At 41.2% G+C, this 22131-nt stretch overlaps 1 protein-coding gene across 1 annotated transcript; it reads right to left on the bottom strand.

The window, feature by feature from the left end:
* Positions 1-771: 771 nt before the first annotated feature.
* Positions 772-21776, bottom strand: LCMT1 (leucine carboxyl methyltransferase 1). Its single transcript, XM_055805447.1, has 11 exons — positions 21600-21776; positions 20374-20465; positions 19659-19780; positions 18118-18194; positions 17395-17456; positions 9486-9588; positions 7523-7643; positions 6638-6739; positions 6122-6213; positions 3392-3489; positions 772-1685 (listed from the first exon to the last, which is right to left on the bottom strand). Exons 1-11 carry the CDS (start codon positions 21695-21697, stop codon positions 1663-1665), a joined length of 990 nt encoding a protein of 329 aa, XP_055661422.1. The 5' UTR covers positions 21698-21776; the 3' UTR covers positions 772-1662.
* Between the last annotated feature and the right edge of the window lie 355 nt (positions 21777-22131).

Here is a 22131-nt window from a genome sequence, read left to right as displayed (position 1 = left end):
ACTGCTGTGGGAAACCACCCCGTGGCAAACACTGTAGTCCCTGGTTACAGCTACTGTGCTCAAGAAGGAACTTTGATGGTAAGGTGCAAAAATGAGACATGCCCTTCTGGTCTCTTGCAGCTGCAGAGAGAAAGGGTCAACACTAACGCAGACACAGCTTGCACATGCCTCTTAATAGAAGAGGGGAGAGAAGGGTACAGATAAGCCCAAACATCTAAAATGTGCAGGCATAAGCATACCATTGATACTGTTATCTAGGAAGCAAAGGTTATAAGCTCCTTTTATAATTGCACAGTCCACCCTTTCCCTTTGGGGGCAGAGATTTTATGTGAACACTCTGCGAAGACCAAGCACAGCATTAACCAAATACCATATTTCTGTGCCATGTCATTTAAAAAATCAGCTTGACACAATGTTTGTGTGTGGCCTGTAGCTACCAGGGACTACTATCAGTGACAGAGAGGAGGGCAGCGAAGGGAAGGGCATTTCTTTTTACTACTTCTGTTCCTCTGAAGTTATGACCATCTCTAAGAATTGTTCACCTTTTCTGGTATCTCAATACTCTTTCCCTATGTCTCCAGTCCAAACCCATGCCAACTATTTCCAAAGCCAGGTTCTGTATTCTTACACTACAGTGTCACATACAGCACAAAAAATGGTTACTTATGCTTGCAATTGCTTTAAAAAACCTACTCTTGGTGAGAGAGTAAAAATGTAGTCACTAAACCAGATATAAATAGGTAATTTCTAGTAAGTAAGACACTAGGCAAATTATAAATACTAAACATTTATTATTTGAAGGTTGCAAGACTCCATTTCAAACAACAGGGCAAGGTCTTTCATTGCCGTTAGGATTTTGTTTTGTTTCTTTTAAGGGGAAAGAAAGAAGAATGAGAAACTGGTGTAAAGATACTACCAGAAGCAGTGCAAATTTAGATTAATCTTTTTCTTACCTACACTGTCCCAGTGCTCAACTGCCAAGCTAAGCCCTTCCCAGCTGAATAAAGTCTAAGTTTAACATCATCCAGTTTCTTGTACAGCACTGAACAAGAATCACAGCTCCCCTTCTTTCAGTCTTCCCCTACAAGAACATACCTAGTATAGCGACAGCCTTACAGCAACAGTAAAGCCTGGAGAAAGCCAACATGGTGACACTTCATAAAAATTAAACCTGAACAGAAAGGAAATTAAGAAAATTTAACCCTCATGATCAGCCATGCACAGTGCAGAGATATCCAGTAATGCAGTTCACCAGAATTGTTTTTCCAGCTTCCTGTCACAAATACATTTTACACATCTACAGAAAGACAAAAAGGAAAATCATATAATCCAAGAACACTTTTGGTTTTAAACTAAGGAAGGCAAGCTTTTAAACAGGAATTACTGACATCTTACACAAGTCCATCATATGTCTGTGAATGGGAGGCAAGTCTGGCCTCATAACAATTGCTCACAATGGGCAAAAAAGATTCATTAGAACTACCAAAAGCCAACAGGACAGTCAACATCAGCAGCACCCATCGCTTTCTGTCCTGGCGACGCCTACATAGACGCGCAGACCGAAGTCGGCACATGCAAAGTCCCATCATTTCTGTGATCTTGCCTCAAGCAGAAGGCAGGTGCTGCAGCTTCTGGGTCCACAGCTTCCCTCCAGCAAATACATTAGAATGTGATGTTTGCAAGACCTATTTGAAAAGAAAAGGGGAATGGGGAAGGGGGAGAAACAAGTGTTTAGTCTTATACTACCTGTACTTCACTACTATTAGGAGTTAAGACACAGGAAGGACACTTAGAGAATTACTTTTTCTTAAAAAAAAGAAGTTAAATGTAAAGGATTTGGTGGGAGGAAAGGAAGTTAGGGAACAGGTTGATCTGTACTTTTTAAACCCTTTTTTTATTGTGATGCAGCAATTAATTTGAATAAGCCAATCTGAAGGAGTACTGAAGTTATTAATGACAGAAGAATTAAGACAGGCTGCTGCTGAACCGAAGGATCTGCCCATGAAATTAGAAAGAGAAAGCTGGGGAAAAGTACCATGAATCAGGGCAGCAAATTCACACTGGATAAAGAAAACCTGCTTTAGATTATAACACATCCATGCATTAGATATTTGTGTCCTTTGAGATTTGCCTTTTTTGACTTCTAAGATATGCTACATTGTTTAACCTCAGTACCCAAAATTTTCCAAAATATTTCTCTAATGACAGCAAAGGATAATACTGGAAATCCCAGGAATACTGGCTACCATGAACAGGTGAACATTTTGGCCTCATCTCCTCTAGAAATAAGTTCTCTATTACAGTCATCACTTATTAGCCCTAAGAAATTAAATGGGAAATGTGCATTTCTGCAGCTCAAAGCTGTCGAAGTTGTAGGGTTCAGGTCAGCAGATGCCACAAGCCAGCATCTGTTACAGCAGCAGCAACAGGGTACTGAAGGTCTAGTTTTACCAGCTGGATCAGATGCTTTGCTACTCAGTCTGGCTGCACAACTTCAGCAGAGATTACATCTATTCACATTCACTAAGGAACAGTCAATAAAAATTATTCTTGAGTACTGCTTTGTCAGGAGCAAGGGAAGGGCAGAGAAGGAGAAGGCGAGGAAAAAATAGATGGAACTGGCAGGCAGAGAAGTTTTCTGGTCCTGAAATAGCAGACAGAAGTAGAGATAAACTGTGTCTGCAACAGAGTTGTCTTTCCGATTTGGACATGTAATGGCTGTAGATATCAGTGCTTCACCTGAACCACAATTCTTTTGACTCTATTATTTCTTAAGCAGCAGCAACATATACGGTGCTACAGAAGGCATACAGCAAGTCTCTCTGTTTCAAACAAATTCCAGTCTAAGGAGAGACAGAATTTTAAGAACAGAAGGGTTAAGTTCAGGGGGAATTTTTTCCCCCAGAGAAAGTAACATGTAAAACTTCAGTCTCAGATAGCCCAGTCTTCTTCAGTATTGTCCCCATTTATATCTAAGTAATACAAATTTATTTTTATATTGTCAGGACACTGTGATTCTATATACCATGTGCCCATATGGCACTTTACATGCATAAGATTTGTAAACCTTCAATTAGCACTGATAGTATGAAACAGGCAGTTATTTAAAGTAACCCATACGGCATCTTTCAGTGTACAAATTCTAACTCCCCTTTACTCAACAGGCTTCCTGTTGGGCAACTCAGATGCCCATACAAACCCCCCAAAGGCTGTGGAGAAACAGTCATGAGACACCACCTGGAAGGTGTTCACAGCCCCAACAATGACAGAGAAGCAGACCCCATTCCTGTGCCAGGATACTTCTACCATACAGCTGTTGTATATAGCCCCAGTCTTTCCACATAATGATTTCAATGTGGAGGGTCACCTCCCAGATGTTGGAGATCATTACCCAGATTACTGCTGTCCTTTGAAGCCCAGCAGATGCAGTAGTGCTGCATTAGTTGTTCAAACAGCTCCTTTTCATCTAGGAATTCAAGTCCTTCTATTCTGTAGGAATAAGATAAAAATTGTGATTCAAGCTGGAGTCTCAACACAGTTTTTAAAGTATTCGTCTTCATTCTATAGGAGCTAGAACTATGGCCAATAAGGCAGTTACCTTTCCAGTAAATTAATACAGGTATACCAGCACTACAGCTAGTTTTTGTTGTCAATGTATGAAACAAGTGACCCACAAGATGTTCCCTACTTCTCATCCCTGGAATTTCCTGTTCCGGGACTAATCTGTATAACTTCTCACAAATATCAGTATTTCTCTTCTAACCCCTTTAACTGCACGTATCTGGTCTTGCTGGGTTTAAGGAGACACAACAGTACAGCCTAACGGAAGATTTATCTTCATCAAAGATTTACAGTGAACAGTTGAAGATGGTATTTTCTCCAGACAATCACAAGTCCATATTATGTCTTGGAAGAGTGATGGGTACACCAGTGCAGTTTCTAACAACTCTCCCACATGAGCTCATGATGAAGCACAAACCAAATGGTATACATAAGATCTGAGGATTTTTTTCCTAAAATGGTTCCTACCTAGGATTTTTAAAGTAAGATCTTTGAATGCCTTCCACTGAACAAATGGGAGAACTTCTCCCAAGCTGTGCTTGCTTTAAAAAGTTTGACCTGCCACATTCCTCTCTTGCTCTAGATTACTTGAATATCAGAGTGTTTATTTTCCATGCTAAATATTTGGAAGGGCTGCTACTGGGGATCAAAAGAGGCTGAGAGGCAAAAGTTCCTAAATACATTCACAGATGTGCAAGTGCTGCAGAAGAACACTTTTGTGAAGACTTTTATAAATAGAAAGCATTATTTGCCTCATTAACACTGAGGGACAGAGTTTACATAACCTATTTCTTGGCATTTGGAAAAAGTGGAAGGAGCTGAACAGATCTAAGATAGTCAAAAATTCTGCAAAAAAAGTACAAGCTACGTCTCTCCACAAGTGCCATATGGCACAATCACACAGTCATCGTACCTATTTAAATACCCTAAGGTTTTCAGTCTCACCTGTTCAGTTCCATGGCTTGAGAAATCCCCATATGTGAATACTTATTTTGACCAAAGTAACTTGTTTGGCTAATTCAAACTATAGTTAATAAATGACTCATAGCAATTCACGCTTCATATTATATGTACTTAAGAAGTTATTCATTAAAACCAGTTTCCCCCTTTTCAGCTTTTCTTTAATGCAAAACGTTTAACAAGATCCATGCAGATTACCGACCGTTAGAACAGCCTTTAGTTATACCCTCTGTGTACTAAGCTCTGTCTACAGACCCAGCAGTCTAGCTCATAATGATGATATGAATGAAGATGCATCCATCTGTTGAGGGAGTCTCACACCACACTGTTGGGCACACCTCTCCTCCCTCTCCCTCTTTGCTTGCATAGTACAATAGGTCATAGCACTTAATTACTGCCCTGCCTTGGCTCATTACCTAAATATGCTGCCAAGGAAGAAGGGAGCTGTCACGGTTTAACCACAGCTGGCACCCAAGTACCATGCAGTACTTGGGTCACTCCCCCTGCCCACCCCCCCAGCAGGATGGGGAGGAGAATCAGGAAAAAGGTAATGCTCATGGGTTGAGATAAGAACAATTAGTAACTGAAATAAAATAAAATATAATAGTAACAGTTGTAATGAAAAAGGGAAGCGAGAGAGAGAGAGAGGAATAAAACCCAAGGGAGAAAAAAAAAACAACACAAAACCTAGTGATGCGCAATACAATTGCTCACCACCTGCTGACCTATATCCAGCTAGTCCCTGAGCAGCAATTCACCCGCCCCAGCCAACTCCCCCCAGTTTCTGTACTCAGCGTGATGTTCTGTGGTAGGGAATACCCCTTTGGCTAGTGCGGGTCAGCTGTCCTGGCTCTGCCCCCTCCCAGCTTGTGATGCACCTGCTCACTGGCAGAGCATGGGAAACTTGGAAAGTCCTTGATTTAGAGTAAGCACGACTTAGCAACAGCTGAAACATCAGTGTGTTACCAGTGTTATTTTCATACTAAATCCAAAACACAGCACTGTACCAGCTACTAAGAAGAAAATTAACTCTATCCCAGCTAAAACCAGGACAGGAGGGAAGATCAGGACTGGTCATTTTCCATCCACTTGTAGTAAAAAAACAAACTGGTAAATAATCTTACCTAGGCCTATAAGCCTGGAGCAAACACCTGGATGTTATCTGCCCTGAGGACATGAAAAGCAGCTGCTTTTTCTGAGTGTATTTTAGAACTCCACTCCACCCATCTAGTGTGTGGAGACTGGATGCTCACAAGTAACATCTTGGGTACTGTAAAAACTCAATACAACATTTCTGCAGCACCTTTTACCTGCAAATTTCTATTATGAGATGCTTTATATTGCACCCAAATAAAATATCACTGCTGCCAGTCTGCTCCTGGCAGAAATAACCCTCTGGATCATTAACGTTGCTCTAGGTATTATCCTTAAAGCTCTGCAGAGCTTCAGACTCAGACACGTTCCGTCTACCTAGCCAGCATCCGCAGGCAGCCTCCTCTCTGTTATACTAAGGGATCCCATACTGCATTATTGAGGTGAACTACCTCAGAACTGGCATCTGAAGATGACTTTTGACTACAAAGCAAGCTATCAGTAATACCTTTTGACATCAGCCTGTGGCAAAAAGCTGTATACTTTCATCATATCAATGGCACGTGCGGTTTCCCAGCCATTTAACAGCAATCGCTCCTTCTGTAAAATAAACAAGCAGCACAGTTTTCAGAGGACTCGAAGAAAAATACCAGAGAAGAGTTTTTCCCCTTTAAGGATTTTGTAGGCCATATGCTTGACCTGTTCTTTGAAGAGCTTTTATACTCTTTTCTAAGCATCTGCTGCTAACCTCTGCACAGAGAGGACAGCTGGATAGATGGAGCTGGGCTCTGACCTACTGCTGCTGTTGTACAGCTGCCAAATCTAAGTGATATCAAGCAACCATGGCACTGACAAGAGGGAACCATCGTAACACGGATGGCAAAGCGTTTCAGTAGGTAGCTGCTGCCCCACTCCAGACCTGCTTTGGTCATTGCTCTGAGCCTTACAGTGCACGAGGTAGAACCTGCAGACAGATTAATCTGGTTTAATTTCAAACACACCCAGAGCTCTGTGCCCCTTTTACCTGAGAGTCTAAGGATCTGCAGACTTCCACTCCAGCCAGGTTACACTGTCGTCTCTGCAAGTTCTCAATCATGATCTGTCCAAACCGGTCTGTCATATTCACCTCAGGTAGAGAATGAGACAAAAGTGTTCCCCCTTCCGAAAAGAATGTAACCGCACTGAAAAGCAGTAACTTGGTTAAACTCTTGAGTTGTCTGTGTCATAAAACGTACAGGATAACATTAAAGTAAGTTTCACATTTTTATACCAAGTCTCTTTTCCCACTGCCACAATCTCCTTAGCTACCTCACGTTTACAAGTTGAGTGCCAATTTAATGGTGACAATGCTACTGCCTTTACAGAGGGACGGGGCACTGAAAACTGACTCTGCTTTAAGCTGCTGGCAACTTGGTTCAGCTCTCTAGGAGTGATTTACAGCTTGGAAGATCCTGTTACTAATTCCTGGAGCCACCTAGTTCCCCCGAGGCAGCATTTTACTTTCACACAGAGAAGCTGAGTTCATGCTGATGTGATTTTTGCTGCACTTTGCCAAAGAACACAGAGAGGTAATTATGTAATGTTATACACTCATACCCAACATTCAACATCATTTCTTTTCCCTCTGTCTTATCTAAAACCAATATTCTATGATTTTCTCCACATATGGATTAAGTCTCAGTTACTTTGGTTCAACATAGCCCAGAAATTGTCTTTCAGAACAGCCGTACATTCTTTACAATAAGCTCCTCAATCTACAAGGTAAAACACATTACTTAAGTAATTCCGCAGAAACTGCTGTCTATACAAAAGGGTATGGCCCAACTCTTATTTTACAAGCAGAACTCCCACTTTTGAGAGCTATTTTTATGACAATAACGCAGGCCTAAAAATGCCATTTTTGTTTTACCTGCTCATAATTTATAAACATCGCCACTGGAAAAGTGCTTGCTGCCCACTTTAAAAGATTTGCAGATTGCTGTGGTGTCATGTAAACCAGCACACACTCTGCTACCAGAAGCGTTGGCAAACTTTAAAACAAAAAAAAAAAATACAAACAAACAAGAGAACAATTTCTAGCAAAAGAACAAGAAAAATCTATAAAGAATTATTAGCAAGCAAGTAATTTCACGTCCCCACATTTCTTAAAAGAGCTAAAGAGCTACCCTTTTTACAAACTAGACATTTAAGACTGAATGAAATCACTTCATCAAGTTGACTAGAACTGGGTTTTCTGGAAATCGACGACTTAACCGCAGGGGACTCCCATAGTTACAGACCAGAGATATTAGGAAACAATCTCCCCTAAGTCAGCCGGACTATGAACGCTGAAGAATGCATATTCTCTAAGTCTTCTCTGAACTGTGATAGCATGAACTGAATGAAGTGCATATTAAAATTCATTTTGCTGAAGAATTGTACCCTGTATACACAATCTGCACTTTTTAGTAAAATTAGGAATAAAATACAAATTTAAAAAGTTTTCTCTTTAAAAAAGTTCTAAGAAGAATTTTAATTAGACAAATCTGTTCAATATCTGTAAAATAAGCTTTGCATATTATCTAACAAAATGCAATCTATCATTTGCACATGCCTCTTCCTCCTCCATCCACAAAACCCCAAAATATACATCTACAGGAGTAGTGTTCCTTAGAATTACGGAGTTTTCTTTTAATTGCTAGTATGAACAGGAAAAAGAAAAGTCACTACAAGCAGGAGAAATCCACAAGGAGTAGCAATGTAGGCAAGCAAGGCAAGATTTCAGAAGATGAAGTGTAAAGATTTAAATGGCAATTTCATGCATTCTGCTTACCCATATGCTCTCTCCCACCCAGCCAGATAGCTACTATTTATATATCTTGTATTTGAAAGGTATGTCCATCATCCACTCCAAAAAATTAAATCCTGCCCCTCCCGCACCTCCCAAAGCCTAACGCTTGAACAATAAAACCCCAGATATTAGCTTCTGGAGTTAAGTTCTCAAAGGACTCCATGGTAATCACTTTACCGAAAGGTCTAGGGAACAATAGGGGTTTTAAGTGGTGGCAACAGAAAATAATTACAAAGATAAACCACCAAAATAATTTAACACTGACAGAATTATTCTTCATTTTGCCAGCTAAGCTCCCAGAAATCTTGATTCATATAGCTCTTACAAGGGTAGAAGATGTTTACTGATCTAAGTACTGCCCATCAGTCAGCATTAAAACTAAATGCAACTGAACCAACTCTTAAAAAATGCAGTTTATGACATTTTGATACATCTCTAGTTTAGAGGTTCCCCTTGAATAACATGATTCTACCAACTAAATTTCAACCAAATTCAATCCTGAAGTAGAGAAAGGAAATTCCTATCAGCTCAGAGGCAGCAAATGGCTGCTGTGGGAGCTCATCCCCTCCAAGGCAAGGGATGGGGGAAAGCAAGAAGGAATTACAGGTGCCTGCCCTGCAACGAGAGCTTTGACTTGTGTGAAAGGATCATATACCCCAAAGGGAACCAACCACCAGAAACACATTCACAGAAAGCCATGCTCCATTCCCCACAGTGTGTTAAGAGCAAAAAGCAAATAGTTCTGTAACATTTCATCTTCTCAGGAAGGACAAAAACACAGTTTGCAGAATAGCTATGCAAGGAACAACCTTGCTTGAGACTTGGAACTACCAAGCAGTCACAGCAATGCCAGCCTGCTCAGCTCAGTGAGGCTGCATGAGGTGTCTGAACAATTCCTTCTGCTCAAGGGCTCAGGAAAAGGTAACCATGGAAATAGCATAACGAGCACTGGAGGCAGATACTGTATGTCCAAGCAAGACTTGACTCTCACCAGTACGCTTCCACAAGCCCTCCTTAAAGAACAAATAAAAATAAATCTTACTGTATATCCAGGTTATGTTTCTTTAGCTTTTCCTCCAAATCTGATGAGAAACGGAGATCTGCTCCTACTATGGAATATCGACTGGAGTCTAGGCTGTGAGAATCTACAAGTTTAAAATTTTGAGAGACTAATGGTTACAAATAAGAGGAATGTTAAAATTAGAAATTAAAAAAAACACCACAGGAACATATGAATTTGAAGTCAAGAGTTTAATACGTTACACCTAACAATTAACAGCAAACTCGTCTTTTTAAGGCATTAATTTCCCTTATACCTGATTGTTGTGGTTTACAAGATGGTGGTATATGAGCACCACACTCTGCAGCAAGCCTACTCTTTCACTCTGCAGCCACTCTAATGCAGATAAGTTATACCACCCGTTACCATGGTTTCAAGGAATGCAGAGAGAAGAAAAATATGAAGATTAAAGGCAGGGTTTTTCATTTTGTTTGTAGAGTCTAGAGGAACAATGTTCCAAGTATTAATAATAGATATAGCTACATAAATTAACAATACATATAGCTATATTTTTTTATATACATATATAAATATATAGAGGTGTCAGACAGATTTGGGGGCCAAAAGAAGTTATCATTTAGCCATTTTGTATGATCTAGTGATGGTATTTAAATGTAGAGTCAAGTCAGAAAAGATATTCTGAGAAACGAATATTCATCCTGGGATACAACTGGCAGCAAGCTCCTGTAAATGCTTTCCAACACGAAGGAGGAACTAGTCGTAAAGTCAAAAGATACTCTGCCATACTAGCAAAACTGTAAGGAAGCCAGCAGCAACATGAGCATCTTGCTATCAATAATTCTGACAACCAGCTGCAATCAATTCAACTAGATGAGCCCAGTCCCCATAGCAAGCATTTTACACATGCAGCATCAAACCCACTTCGACATAAAAGTTCTGAGGGAATATACCAGATTGCTCTTTCACGCTTTAGCTTTACTAGAGTAAAGTCATTAGGACTGAATAGTACATAATTTTACCTTCTTACCATATAAGTGTGACAGAGCAAACAGTAAAATAAGTAAGCTAAACAGTGGAAAAAAACCACCTCAAAAGTCAGAGTTTAAAGTGGTCTTGTAATGGCCAGTCAATACCCATCTGCAGCAGCAAGCTCTGGCACAGCTCCAGTTGGGATCCTGCTGCAGACCGACACAGTTCCTGCATGGTAATGTGGGAGCAGATGTCAAAAGCTAAGTGAAGAGAGAAAGAAAAGCCAAGTGGCTGAAGAGACAGGATGAAAGGGGTTTTCCATTTCAGGAGAAGAAAAAAAAAAAATTGTACATGTGTGCAGGAAGGCAACTTATTAACTTAAGCAGTGCTTCAAACAGTCTGGAAGATGTACCTCCATTTAGTTTTCAAGTGACCAACTGTTCGAAAATGGCATTAGCAAGTGACAATAGCTGTCTTTCCAGCAACACATCTGAACATATACAGAAACCAGAACAGTCCATCCAGACTGTTCCAGGGGAAGAAAAAAAAAAAGTTGTGTGGCAAATGATTCAACATTTTGAGTCAAGGTTTTTTCCACGTACATGTTCTGTAATAGCTTTACTACTTCCCACACCCTTCTATTTAAGTTATTATATCAAGGCCATGATAATGGCATCAAAAGCGCGCCACACAAAAATCCCCACCACACACAGGAAAGTATTTATATAGTGATCAGCTTGCTGTCCAGAGATACAATAAGCATCAGTCACCACAACAAGTATTGAAACTAACGCGATGTTCTTGTCCAGTTTCATTGACTTGGACATACCAGTACGTCAATTGTAACCAGAAATAAACTACAATTTTTTAAGTGCTCCAGTAACAGAAGTAGTACAAACACTTCAGAGGTGGAAGTGAATGTCTCTTGCTCACATCATGTTGATTCAAACACTCTTATCACTGAAGAACTGGAAAGAGCAAAACTTCTCAAACTTTAGGTTAGAAAACTGTCCTTCAAAATGGTTCAAATTTCAACAATCAAAATTATTAACATTGTTTTTAACAAGCCTATATATGCAAGAAGAAACCCCACAGAATTCCTGTTATGCCTTGACATGGTGGGAGGTCATGGCGACATCCTCAGTGCTGAGCTGCGTGGTCCAGCAGACAGTTGCTTTTGGAGATGTAGGCTGTGAATAAGCGAAAATAAACAGCCACACAGCCATAGCCTGGTTATTCAAAGTTAAGTACCGGGAAAAAAACCCAAACACCAAACTAGAACAGGATTCTTCAAGGGTGATTTGATTCAGTGGGAATATTCTTTAAACCTTAAAACCAAGTATACTTAATGTCTTAATACAAGACTCCTTGCAGCCGAAAATTTTAAAAGGTTAAGAAAGCTGATGAGGAATGGATTGTCACTCCACTTCCATCTCCAGTATCTGGGCTGCCTGGTTCTCCTTCTTCAGTCCATTCAAACAGAATGTACTTGTTCCTCCACACATTTTCCTGCCAACTTCCCTTGACTTTCTGCTGATGGTTGTTGGCAAACACAACCACAGACAGTACCAAGGCAGAACTGCACACACATTCATTATATACAAGCTGATAAAATTGCTAAAAATCGTACATTTTAAACATATCTGAAAGCACCTCATTAAATATCTCCATAATTCATACTTTTCAACATTTATGATCAAAACTTATCTTGAAGGAAATTTTAGGAAAAAATATGAAATTTACACTAGACAATTTTAAAATGCAAAAAGAGAAGCAAAAGGAAAAAAAGCTAGAGAAAAAGTTAATTTAAGCTAAGCCTCTTCCTATGTTCCCTGTAAGATTTTTTTGCTAGCTTCCACCTTTGGCCTATACATGGCATTAAAAAACCCTTCTATATATAAAAGTCAAACTAGGCAAATAACTTCAGCATTTTAAAATCAAACTGACAATGGCTCCATCACCTCACACTTGGATAACAGACATTCATTTACTGCAAGGCAATGGCAGCTGATGATCGCTGGAATTGCCGTTGTTCCCAGCCTGGATGCTAAAAGTTGAAATACGGCCATAAAGACCCCAGAAAATAACATACTTCAGTTAATGCTCTGGCACCAATTTCTACTTCGTTGCAGAGTACGACACTCCAAGCATGAAAATCTGTAAACATGCTTCCACCTTGACTGAGCAGCGTTGGTGCAAATGTATTTCATGATACCTGCCTACCTACGGAGGAGCTGAAAAAGCAAGTTTCAGCTTGCTAGCACAGTCACGTGGTCTCCATTGATTTCTTCCCGTGAAGAAGTTTCTTTTAAATTAAGCAGGTTTTTTTGGTGTTAAGAAAAAAACTCTACTTTTTTTTTTTCCTTACTGTAATCTCACTCTTCTGGAAGGTGTCTGCCACCGTGACCTCCCCCAGCCCCACATGCTCCACCAGAACTCTGTGGCTGCCAGGAGCCACTGCCTTCCCTCCTGGCCAGGTGAGAACACCACCCACGCTGCACTAACATGCAAATCCGCAGCAATTTTCAAATAAATAGGGCCACCTCGTTGTGGCTTAGGCCAACTGCCCTAATGCTGGCATAGCCAGCAACATTTGGTGGCTTAATCCATTGAAAATCCCATATTCCAAGCACTAACTCCTATCCAGGCACCAATAATCCATGCTGCTTTTTAGCAGAGTTCTTTGCTCACGACGTTCCTTTTTAAGAGCACGGAGCTACCTTATGGTTTTCAAAGTTTCTCTCTTGTACTTGTCTGCAGTGAAGGTTTGAGATATACCAGATTCAGATTTCATTTGAGAAATGCAAGGGAGGGGGGAGTGAAGGAGAGAAAGAGCCCCACCACTCCAGCCCACCCCATTTACTCAACGCAGACTCTCAGCCTAGGCACATGTTTCTGCTATCTATGCGTAATGCAACAGAGAATGTTTCGCTCTGATCATTGGCACAGAAGTAACAACACAAGTAGTTTGAATTTAGACATCACTGCAGTAACCGAATAGTAGCAGCTGCTTATAGTTGCCTCTTGACCTCACTGCAATAATTTATTTTTTTTTTTTCACAGAAACATGCCACCAGCAAGTAAATGCTTCGGTTTATGGTGGCCCTCTGGCACTCACCTACTACCTTAATCTGTCTGCTGAAGCAGCATTATAGAGTCAGGTGCACAGAGCGCAGTGTTTCTTCTGCTACAAGAATTCACAGTTATCTTTCCTTACTCTCTTCTCAGATTAGTCAAACAATTTCCTGGAGGTTTTCCAAGAGACAGCATGCAGGATACTATTGACTCAAACTGATTTCATTAGGATTTTCATCTGAAGGTATCCTTGGCAGCTTTACAAACAACCAGCCCATACAGCCTATTCTGCAGGCTCACAGGCACGATACAGTATTGGTCTCACTCAGGCTGTTTGTTAACTACATCAGAACAGGGTACATGTCAAAACACAAAGATATTTAGTTTGTCTGGCAAGTGCAGGATCATCCCCAACGCAAGGCATGCAAGTCATCAAGACAGCAACACTCTCTGCGTTGGGTCACAAGCAAGTTTGGAAATGTAGGGAAAAGCAAGGTGAAAAAACCAACTCCCAAAGCTGAACTACACAGGGGCAGAAAGCGTATGAGTGGCACTGAAAAGTAATAGTTCATTGAAGTGTAATTGGCACTTGCAATATAGCAAAGGTGAAGTACTAACTTCCCAACTGCCATAAACAAGATAGTGCTACTGAACTTTGAAAACAATTTAAGCTGGTATTGCCACAGCAATGTCAAACTACTGGAAATCTAACATTCCCTTAGAAATGACAAAGCTGTTCAATGAGAAGAGTCATCGTGCTGCATTCAAGGGCAGAGGCCACAAATACTGGAATTAAATATAAATATTGCAATACCGGTATTGCAAGCCATGCTGTCATTGCTTTGTCTAAAGGGGAAGCAGAAAGCAGATGCTGCCCTGAAGCAGATATGGTGGTCTGTTAGCACTAGCTTCATGAAATGAAAACATTTAGTGTGTGAAGAAAAGCTGCAAGAGTCATGTTAATTGATATTACAGTAACTCAAATTCCAAAGCATCTAAACAAATTATTCCCGGTATACATGAGACAACAGAAACTGATTTGAGAGGGGTGAGGACAGGATGGAACAGCATCCCTCCCCAAGATTCTAATATCCTCGTCCATATCCCCTCCCCAAAACACACAAAAATGAGCAACATTTCCCCCCTACCTGGAAACACTGCTTCATTATGCCCCACTATACTCCCTGTGACAGGCGGTATTCCCAGAACTTAGTCTAACACCTGTATCAGGTCAGACCAAAGGTCCCCCTAGTATGGCATCCTGCCTCTCACAGATGCCAACAGCAGCTACCTAGGGAAAGGACAAAAAGAGGGCAAACACATACTACTAATACTGGCATCTATGTTGGTATCTATCTTTTTTCTAAGAATCCTTCCATTTGACTTGGATTTCTGGACCATTACTGAGTCAATGTTTTGATATATCTACTTATTACGATACCCAGCTCTTGTATGCAGGCAGCGATAATCAGCCAGCAGCCTATCATTTGCATGTGAGACACAAACTACTTTTTCCACCCATGTGCATCACTTTATAATAATCCACATGGAAATTATCACCAAGTCACTAATTTCACAAGATTCTTCTACAGTTCTTTACCACTCTGAAGAGTTTGGACTTGCCAACAAGCTGCCACTTACTAATCACTCTATTTTCCCAATCATTTCTTAAGTGTTGAACAACAACATATCCTTAAGCACAGATCTCTATCTCCCTCCATAATGAAAATTAACAACATATGCCTACCCTGTATCCCCAGCTCTTTATCCATATGAGAACCTTTCTTCCTCCAGAAACCGTGCAATTTCTTTGGCACGCTTTGGTAAGGGACACTGTCAAAACACATTTTTTAAATGCAAGCACTGTATTAATTGGATGTCCTTTTCCAACGTGTCTGTTGACTCTTACAGAGAACTGCAGTAGGTTTGTGAGGCATAACTTACCTTTACAAAAGCCAGGTTGACTCTTTTTCAACACATTATATTATTCCTGTGTTCCACTAAGTCTGTCTGTTACAGTTTCTACTAATTTGTCCAGTAGAGACATCAGTCCTACTGGCTTGTAGTTCCCTGGATTTCTCCTGGAGCCCATTTGAGTCACAGCCGCCACCTTCCAGTTCTCAGGTACTAAGACAGTTTTAAAATGAGAGGGTATATACCAGTTAGTAGCTGAGCAAATTCATTGTCAAGTTCCTTTAGATCTTTAAGAAATCTCTATTAATCTGTTTGACTTGTCTACTTATTCTACAGCCTCTTCTGGTGGCACATGAAGCAGCTCCATTAATTTGTCCTTACATGGGAGTTTCCACATGGGTTTCACTTGAACTGACCCTGTGGTTATCGAGTGCCAGTTCAAACTGGGATTCCACAACAGAATTCCACCATCTCCAAGTTAACTGGACATGATGCAACATCCCAAAGATCTCAGTGCAGTAAAGCCTACATCAGCCTGGTTACAGTAAAATTGCTACTCTAAAGTATTTAAAACCCAGCACTGAGAAAGAACAAGAGAAACAGCTTTAGAGAAATAAACCACTCCAATACACTCAGTGATGCATTAATTGCTCTTGACTGCTGTGACTTGCTATTAGTAGCTTTTGATCACAATACACTGCTGCAACTTGATAACTTTGCAGTTGTTTTGCTGTACTAGACATATCTACAGCTGTTCAGTAACACAAATACCATCAAACCCTTCTGATCGACCTTGTATTAATGTCTTTTTAACAGTGCTTACGCAGCATATCTAATTGTATATAAGAAACATGTTACAGAAGGTCTCCTAGCTGAAACAGTGGTACTTAGAAGCCCTTTTTCCAAGATGGGGCATTGGGCTTTCATCTTTTGAGACCTGAATGTACAACGGAGAATTCTGCCCTTCAAATGGCATCTAAATGCTTGGTAAGTTAAGACCTTCTAATATACAGCAATAAAATGTGCATAATATGCATAAATATGCACGACCAAGTTAGTGCATGGCAGTACTCTGACACAAGTTAAAGCACTAAAAGAGCCTTGGGGTAAAGCACTGACACCTTGCCACTGGCAGCAGGAGCACACCTCCTCACACCCTGTGCCCTTCCTCACTCTTTGGAGGGCCCTTTCAAGCCTTCCAGACCCTTAGCTAGAATTGTGCTTATTAAAAGCAGCTATACTCGTAATTGTATCAGGGAACACAAAACACTGCTGGCTCATCTGCTAACACAAATTAGTTGGTACTGCAGATGCAGATAATTACTGTTCCTCCTAAAGGGTCCAAAGCAGCTACTATAGTGCACTATGATATTCAGGCACTGAAAACATTATTCAGTGGTACTCGGACCTTTCTTTCCCCCACAAGTAAAAAGGTTTTTGAATTACAGTTCTGACACAAACATAATGAGGCTCTAAGGCAAGACAGTACAACCACATGACACTACCTGAATCTAACATCCTCTTAATACTGAAATGTAACAAACAGCACTGGCTTCCAAGAACGGACTTTGCAGACTGTATTTCCTCTGCGAAGACTCCACTAAATGTAAAGACTTGTGCTCTTAATGAGACAGAAAGAAGATAGAGGAAAATAGATATTTTAATCCAGTATACATGGCTATCAGTAGCATTTTTCCTTTTCTGTGATAGAAAAGAAAACTTAAGCTATGAGAAAAAAAAAAACTAAACAACTTTCTGGCAGAATAAAACCACTTCAAGAGAAGACATTTCTAATATGACATAGAACAAATGGGCAGGAGTCTGTAAAAGAAAAAAGCCTCTTTTCCCTCCCAATTTTCTGTCCAAACAGCATTTCAAACATTAAAAGCCTGCCCACATAGCAGAACAAAATGATCAGAAAAGTTTTAAAAGTGCCACAGTACATTGCTGACTTATTTTTAAGATGACTCACCTATTAGAAAAGAGTCCCCTGAATGGGATTCCATAATTGGTTTTGACAGGGGAGGTTTTGATCTGTGGGAAGAAGGAAGAAGCATCTCTTAGAAGTTAAGCTTGATTAACAGTGTGCTTACAATTTTTTTTTAATAGATAGATAGATAGATATACACACGTGTATGCGTGTGTTAAAAACAGAAGAGAATACCTCTGCCCCCTACCGGAAAGAAAAGCGTTTGCAAGTTAGAGACTTTGTACTACGTTGCAGTTGAGTTTTATACCCAATGACTCTTAAGTTTTGAGGTAATCATTCAAGAGAAATCCAGACACTCTCTTCAAGTATCCTCCATAAGCCTTAATGTATTCATTCAAACAGAATAGTTACGTACAGTACCAGCTATCCTACCTCTCTAACTGAACATGCAAGTCTGGGAATTTACTGCTGTCTGCAACAGTAAAAGATGATGACTTAATAACCTCTAATCACCGTAAGGCTTTCCCTGCCCATTATATTTTACATAATTAAGAATAAAGTCTGCTTGCTTCCCTGAAGCATATCAACTTCTCCAATTCGGAACACTGGCTATACAGTCACATGTATGACTTGCCTGCACAATGAAACCTTTATTATAAATCCTACAGCATGAAGAGTTTCTCAGAAGAGAGATGAAATAACTGTAGCTTGCAATTCATGACATTTTGCTGAATTACATTCAGTTTCATCCAGCATCATACTTACTTGATATTATGTATTTTTCTTGCAACTATCATTGGAAAATCCACTTCAAAATATTTTCTAGGGAGAAGATTTTCATCCTGAGAATTGGAGCAAGACTCTAGAATTAGGGACATTCAAGTTTCACATGCACACGACAGGAAGATATAACCTTAAGCCCTAAACAGTTTTTAGTTTACACTGGCATTTCTAAGAGTAATGTGGGACAATGTCCCACAGCTTAAAAAAATGCCATCAAAACAACAAGAACAGCTGAGAGACATTTGAACATCCTCTAAGCATTAAGGAAATTATTTATCATCTTACGTAACGCAGCAATCCTAGACACTACATCACTGAAACATATATTCCAACAATGTACTATCAGGATCTAGAAGAGCACAGCAACAGGAAACTATTATGACATTTACCATGATCTTCAGCATATTCCTTAGAAAGGAGTCAGAACATTTTGCACAGGTTTACACAGGTGGTGACCACACACTTCTTAAACCAACAGCCAGACTACGAGCATACCACAACTCCTCTACTACAAAAAAAGAGGAAAGCCTCTTCATTTCACTATGTCACTATTTGACACTCAGACAGATAAGCTGCACCAGTTTCTCCCTATGGAGCAATCCTTTTGTGATGGATATGTACTGCTAGTTCTAGCTCGTCAACCTCATGAATTTCTGACCAGTAGATTAAATAGGTAGTCAGGACACTGAAGTGCTCAGTTAACTGAATCCCACCTTCTGTATGTTAATTACACCACACCTGCTCTTTACAAGGAGAAAGAATTGGAATTACAGGATCCACTTCAGCTTTTAAAGAACAAATAAAAGTTAATAAAAACGTGTATTGACACATTTTTCATAAGAATGCAGGTAAGAAAAGAGCTTCACATTTCAGAAAAAAATAATTATTTTTTCCCTTCCACTGACTGAAATATAATGAATTGCAACAAAGCAAAATGTGACTGGCCTCCTCGGGCTTTCTTCTAGAAACCAAATTTACAAATGAATATGCTAACGAGAAGACAAGATGACTCAGAGGTGTGTTCACTCAGAATGATACTATCATACAGTATCTGAATAATCTGAAAAATTTTCAATTACATATATATGTAAATGTGTGTGTATTTACATATACAAATTCACATTTATATTAATAATTCAGGAACATGTAAATAGAGCCTTTACAATCCTGTACTTCGGGACTTTATTCCTCTCTTAGTATAGGATAAAAAAGTGAAACCTTAAGGCTTAGAGGACAGCAAATTGTGGCTTTCAAGCTGAAAGTCCACTAGAGGTCAGCTTCGTGTCACGCACATTTTGGTAAAAGCCCATGGGGCTGAGGCTTAAAGGTACCTAAGCTAATTCTAAGCAAGGTGAGAACTGAGGCAGAGCAGCCAGGGCAGTCTGCTGCAGCACTCAGCCTCATTGCACACCTCTATGCTGTACTACAGAGTGCAGCACCGATGAGCCCTCACAGAACAGTGCTTCAAATGTCCACACAAATCTTTGTCTTCAGCCAAGTTCATTACTCTCGGCTACCATTACCTTTAATCGCCAGAACAGGGTATCCATGCCAGCACCAAGATTAACAATTTGACAGTTGCATTCTGTCTTCTTTAGAAAAGCTTTAATCAGATAACTGACTCCATGAACACGAGCATAATAGCCTGTTAAAAAAAAAAAAAGGTTTTTTTTCATTATTATTTTCATGTAATACTTGATGTGTAACACCCATTAAGATTTTTAAGGCGTCTGTTTAAAAAATGGTGTTTCTTAGGAAGAATAACGCACTCTTTTAAAGATACCTAATGGGGTTTGGGTTGTTTTTTTTATTACTAACAAAATCTGGTGCACTGATAAAACAGGATGCCTTAGGTAAATAAAAGTTTTAGTCAAGTTTCACCTCAAACTAAGCAGAATAATTCTACCTAGCGCGCACACTTTTGTGGAGACCAGAGCTGACGTACCCCGCTGCCCTGGGTCAAACCAATCTTTTTGATTGCTTTGTAGAGATTACTGCTTGCTGAGAAACAGAGACATTCCACTCAGAATACAAAAAGCAAAAGATAAAGAGTTTTGATTTAAAGCATAATATTTAAAAGAGCAGATACAGTATGGAATTATTACTGTGAAGGAAACTTGTCTCACTTATTTCCTACACTCCATAATACCCAGTATAGAAAGCATTTGTCAGGTGCTCTACAAGACCTGTTAAGAACCTGTTTGCACTGTCTTCATCCACATTCACATGCCAACTTACCTCTATTGATTTCAGGTGCTTTTCTTTCTTTGGCTTGTCTCACAAAATACTGGATGTAAGGGTCCTTCCAGTAGCCAACACTTACAGCAAACCTGTGAGGAGAGGGAAAAGAAAAAAAAGAATTACGAAATAAGGCCACGAAGATTTACTCTAAAAGATGTACAGGCTGGACAGGTCACTCTGACCTGGGTGCGTACACGCAGGCACAGTTTAAAAAAATCTGTTGAATGTGGGGACCTATTTCAGTTAAGAAGTTATCTAAAGTCTAGTTAAAAGTTTCAGCTGTTGCCATATTAAGCATCTTTTTAATGGCCTCTGCACTATTTGATGAACTCCTGCAAATGAAGACCCTAATTTCAGTTATTTCCTCCTTGAGGAACCAGCAAACAGAGGAATTATCTGTCTACACTTCCTCAGAGCACACACAAAGCATGCTTTACTTCTACACATCTTTATGCTACAAGCTGCTTGCACTTATTCCAGAGCTTCTACGTATCACTGTAACATACACAACAGTACTATTTATTCTAATAGAACTCACTAGTTTTACAACTGATTGGAAAAGGTGAACTCTCAAAACCAAACTCAACAACCCAACAATCTGCTGCTACAGCAATAACAAAGAACAAAAAGGCAGCAATAACAGAAGTTAAATTCATGGCCGCGCACAACAGGGCAACAAAACTCCACGCTCCCAGCACTATTCTCCAGGGGAGGCGAAGTAAAGAATTCTGAAAAAAATCAGGATTTTTTTTTTCCTGAGATATCGCTGATCCCCACTGCCAGGCTGTGCAATTCTAGCTACCACTGTACACTGTCTCATAAACCAACTCTTAAGCGGGGCAGGTGTTTAATAACAGGAGCTGGAAAGCTGGTGGCAGACCTGAGGAGTAAAGCCGCTGACCCAGGTGCAGGGCACCCCCCCGCCCCCCCAAAGGCGGAACGCTGACGGCGTTAAACACCTTCCCAGTCACCTCCGTGTACGCCCCCCGGCCGGTGCAGCTCCTGGGCCCCGGTAAGACAAAGGACACCGGCACGGGCGGGCATGGCGGCACCCGGGGACAGAAGGAGCTCCTCCCCGGGGGCCGGCCCACGCCTGCCCTGGCCCCCACCAGCACCGCCTCAGGGCCGCGGCCCGGTGCGGGGGGACGCCAGAGGAGCCCGGCCCGGCCCGGCCCGCCCCGCCGTTTCGCCCCACCGTTTCCCCCCGAACAAGGCACCACTACCGTTTGCAGACGGACGCGTCCTCACACGTGCCCCGAACCGCCTCATCCGCCTCATCGAGGCCGGCGGCGGAGAGGGCGTCGCGGGCAGCGGCCGCCATAGAACGCGCGAGGATCGGCCGCCCGCCGCTGCCGCCACCGCCCCTGCAGCCTGCCCCCCGCCGCCCTTCATTGGACAGCCTCCACAGGGCGGTCCGCCGTAGTTCCACAGCGATTGGTCTGGAGACTTGTCCATCCCTACAATGTCCAATGAGAGAGTGGGAGCTACACCGCCCCGCCCAGGAAACGGCAGTGGTACCGCAAGGGAAGCCGGGAGCAGTAGTCTTGGGGGACGCTAGGCAGTAAGGCTACAGCAGTGGCTCCCGGGGCTGTCTGCACCGGCAGGGGTAGCCTTCGCGCACAGAGCCCAGCTCCGCTGAAACAGCAGTGCTCCGCGCTTCCGAAGTGAGCGGTCTGGCGGAGGAACTGACATCCTTACTCCGGGCGGGACATCCGGGCTCCCGGCTGCCCCGCCCGTTCCCCCACGGGCAGGGGT

The sequence above is a fragment of the Falco peregrinus genome, chromosome 5 (genome assembly GCF_023634155.1).
Source record: "Falco peregrinus isolate bFalPer1 chromosome 5, bFalPer1.pri, whole genome shotgun sequence".
Taxonomy (NCBI): Eukaryota; Metazoa; Chordata; class Aves; order Falconiformes; family Falconidae; genus Falco; species Falco peregrinus.
This window is presented reverse-complemented; position numbering and strand designations above follow the sequence as displayed.